At 31.0% G+C, this 1,656-nt stretch overlaps 1 protein-coding gene across 1 annotated transcript; it reads left to right on the forward strand.

Moving 5' to 3' along the window:
• The first annotated feature begins 209 nt into the window (after positions 1-209).
• LOC114650993 (olfactory receptor 1571-like) lies at positions 210-1,263 on the forward strand. The gene has a single exon (XM_028800948.2). It carries the CDS (start codon positions 210-212, stop codon positions 1,143-1,145), a length of 936 nt encoding a protein of 311 aa, XP_028656781.1. The 3' UTR covers positions 1,146-1,263.
• The last annotated feature ends 393 nt before the right edge of the window (positions 1,264-1,656 follow it).

Raw genomic sequence — 1,656 nt, forward strand, 5'->3', positions numbered from 1 at the left:
TGAATCTGATGGGTCGATTTAAGTCAGTTTTTCTTATAAAACAGTAAGATAGGTACAAATATTGTATGTGTGGATTTTTTACTTTAATTTTTTACTATGTTCACCATTCATATTTAGCACTAATCATAATGTTTTTTTTTTTATTTTACAGCTCAAGGAGAAAATGTGAAAAGAAAATTGCTGCAAACTGGAAAGAGGAGACAGCAAGGATGAATTCTACCTTTGTCAGGCCATTGGGCTTTTACATTGGCGGCTTTCAGTCGCTACCTTATTCGCAATATTACTTTCTGTTCCTGAGTATTATTTATCTTGCAACACTCTTTTGCAATTTTTTTCTCATGGTAATTATAATGTATGTGGAGAGTCTGCACACTCCAAAATACATTGCTATATTCACACTCTCAGTAATAGATGTAAGTTATAGTACAACTATCATTCCAAAATCAGTAGATGCATTTCTGTTTGGTTCAAAATTTGTCTTATATGAGACCTGTTTGACTCAGATGTTTTTTGTTCTTTTTTTCTCCGCAATGGAATCATTTTCAATTACTATTTTAGCATATGACAGACTTATATCGATTTGTTTTCCTTTACAAAGTGTCACAATCAATACAAATACTAGAATGATTAGGATTATACTCATTTCTGCGTGCATCCCTCTTATGGTGGATGTTGTCACAGTTTATTTAATTACACGCTTGTCATTCTGCAGATCTACTGTTATTAACAGTTATTATTGTGATCACGGACCTGTGTTCAACTTGGCATGTAATGACTTTACACCAAACTGGATGGCTGCATACTTTGGTATTGTTACATTTTTCTGTGTTCCCTTGGCTTTCATTGTAATATCTTATATATGCATTGTTTCAGCATTATTAAAGATAGCATCAACAGAGGGCAGAAAAAAAGCATTTAAAACCTGTACAACACACTTATCTTTAGTGGCTATATTTTACATTCCTTTATTAGCAATTTACCTTACATCTTGGATAAGATTATCAGTAGACACCAATACTCGGATTTTCAATACTTCTTTAGCTGCCACTCTGCCTCCTTTATTAAACCCCGTTATTTATACATTAAAAACAGAAGAAATCATGGTGGAGATTAAAAAGATCTTTAAGAGAAAAATAGCTAATTAATCTACCTTTCATTTGATCTTTCTAGCACAGCTTCTTAATTAAGAGATCTCAATTTGTGAACTAAAACATAGGAAATGAAACGAAAACCTAAGTTTTAATTTAGTGCACTGAATGTTAGAATGAGTGTACCCTTATGAATTGTTCCATGTGCCTAATTTTATTCACATAGTTTTTTCATTAATTATTAATATACAGACATATAAGCATTGCATTAGAAAATTAAGTGCTATATGCTTTAATCTGATCTTACATACTGAATATCCATCTAAACTTGACCATTTCATTTAGATACATTTAACTTCTCTTGTACATTTCACATGTTTATTATGGTATCTCTAACCTAAATTTTAGTGGAATATTTTTATTTACTCTTAGAGCTAATAAAGTTAGCCAAAAATGTCTCAGTACTGTTATACTAAAGTAAGTTTAACAAAACACAGATTTAACACACATCATGAGTGGACTATATCTACTTTTTTATCCATTAGACTCTTGTTAACGATGTCTTGAA

Source organism: Erpetoichthys calabaricus, chromosome 4 (genome assembly GCF_900747795.2).
Source record: "Erpetoichthys calabaricus chromosome 4, fErpCal1.3, whole genome shotgun sequence".
Classification (NCBI taxonomy): Eukaryota; Metazoa; Chordata; class Cladistia; order Polypteriformes; family Polypteridae; genus Erpetoichthys; species Erpetoichthys calabaricus.

Excerpts from the sequence above, each read along its gene's own strand:
- LOC114650993 (XM_028800948.2), top strand. The coding sequence starts at position 210 with ATGAATTCTACCTTTGTCAGGCCATTGGGCTTTTACATTGGCGGCTTT.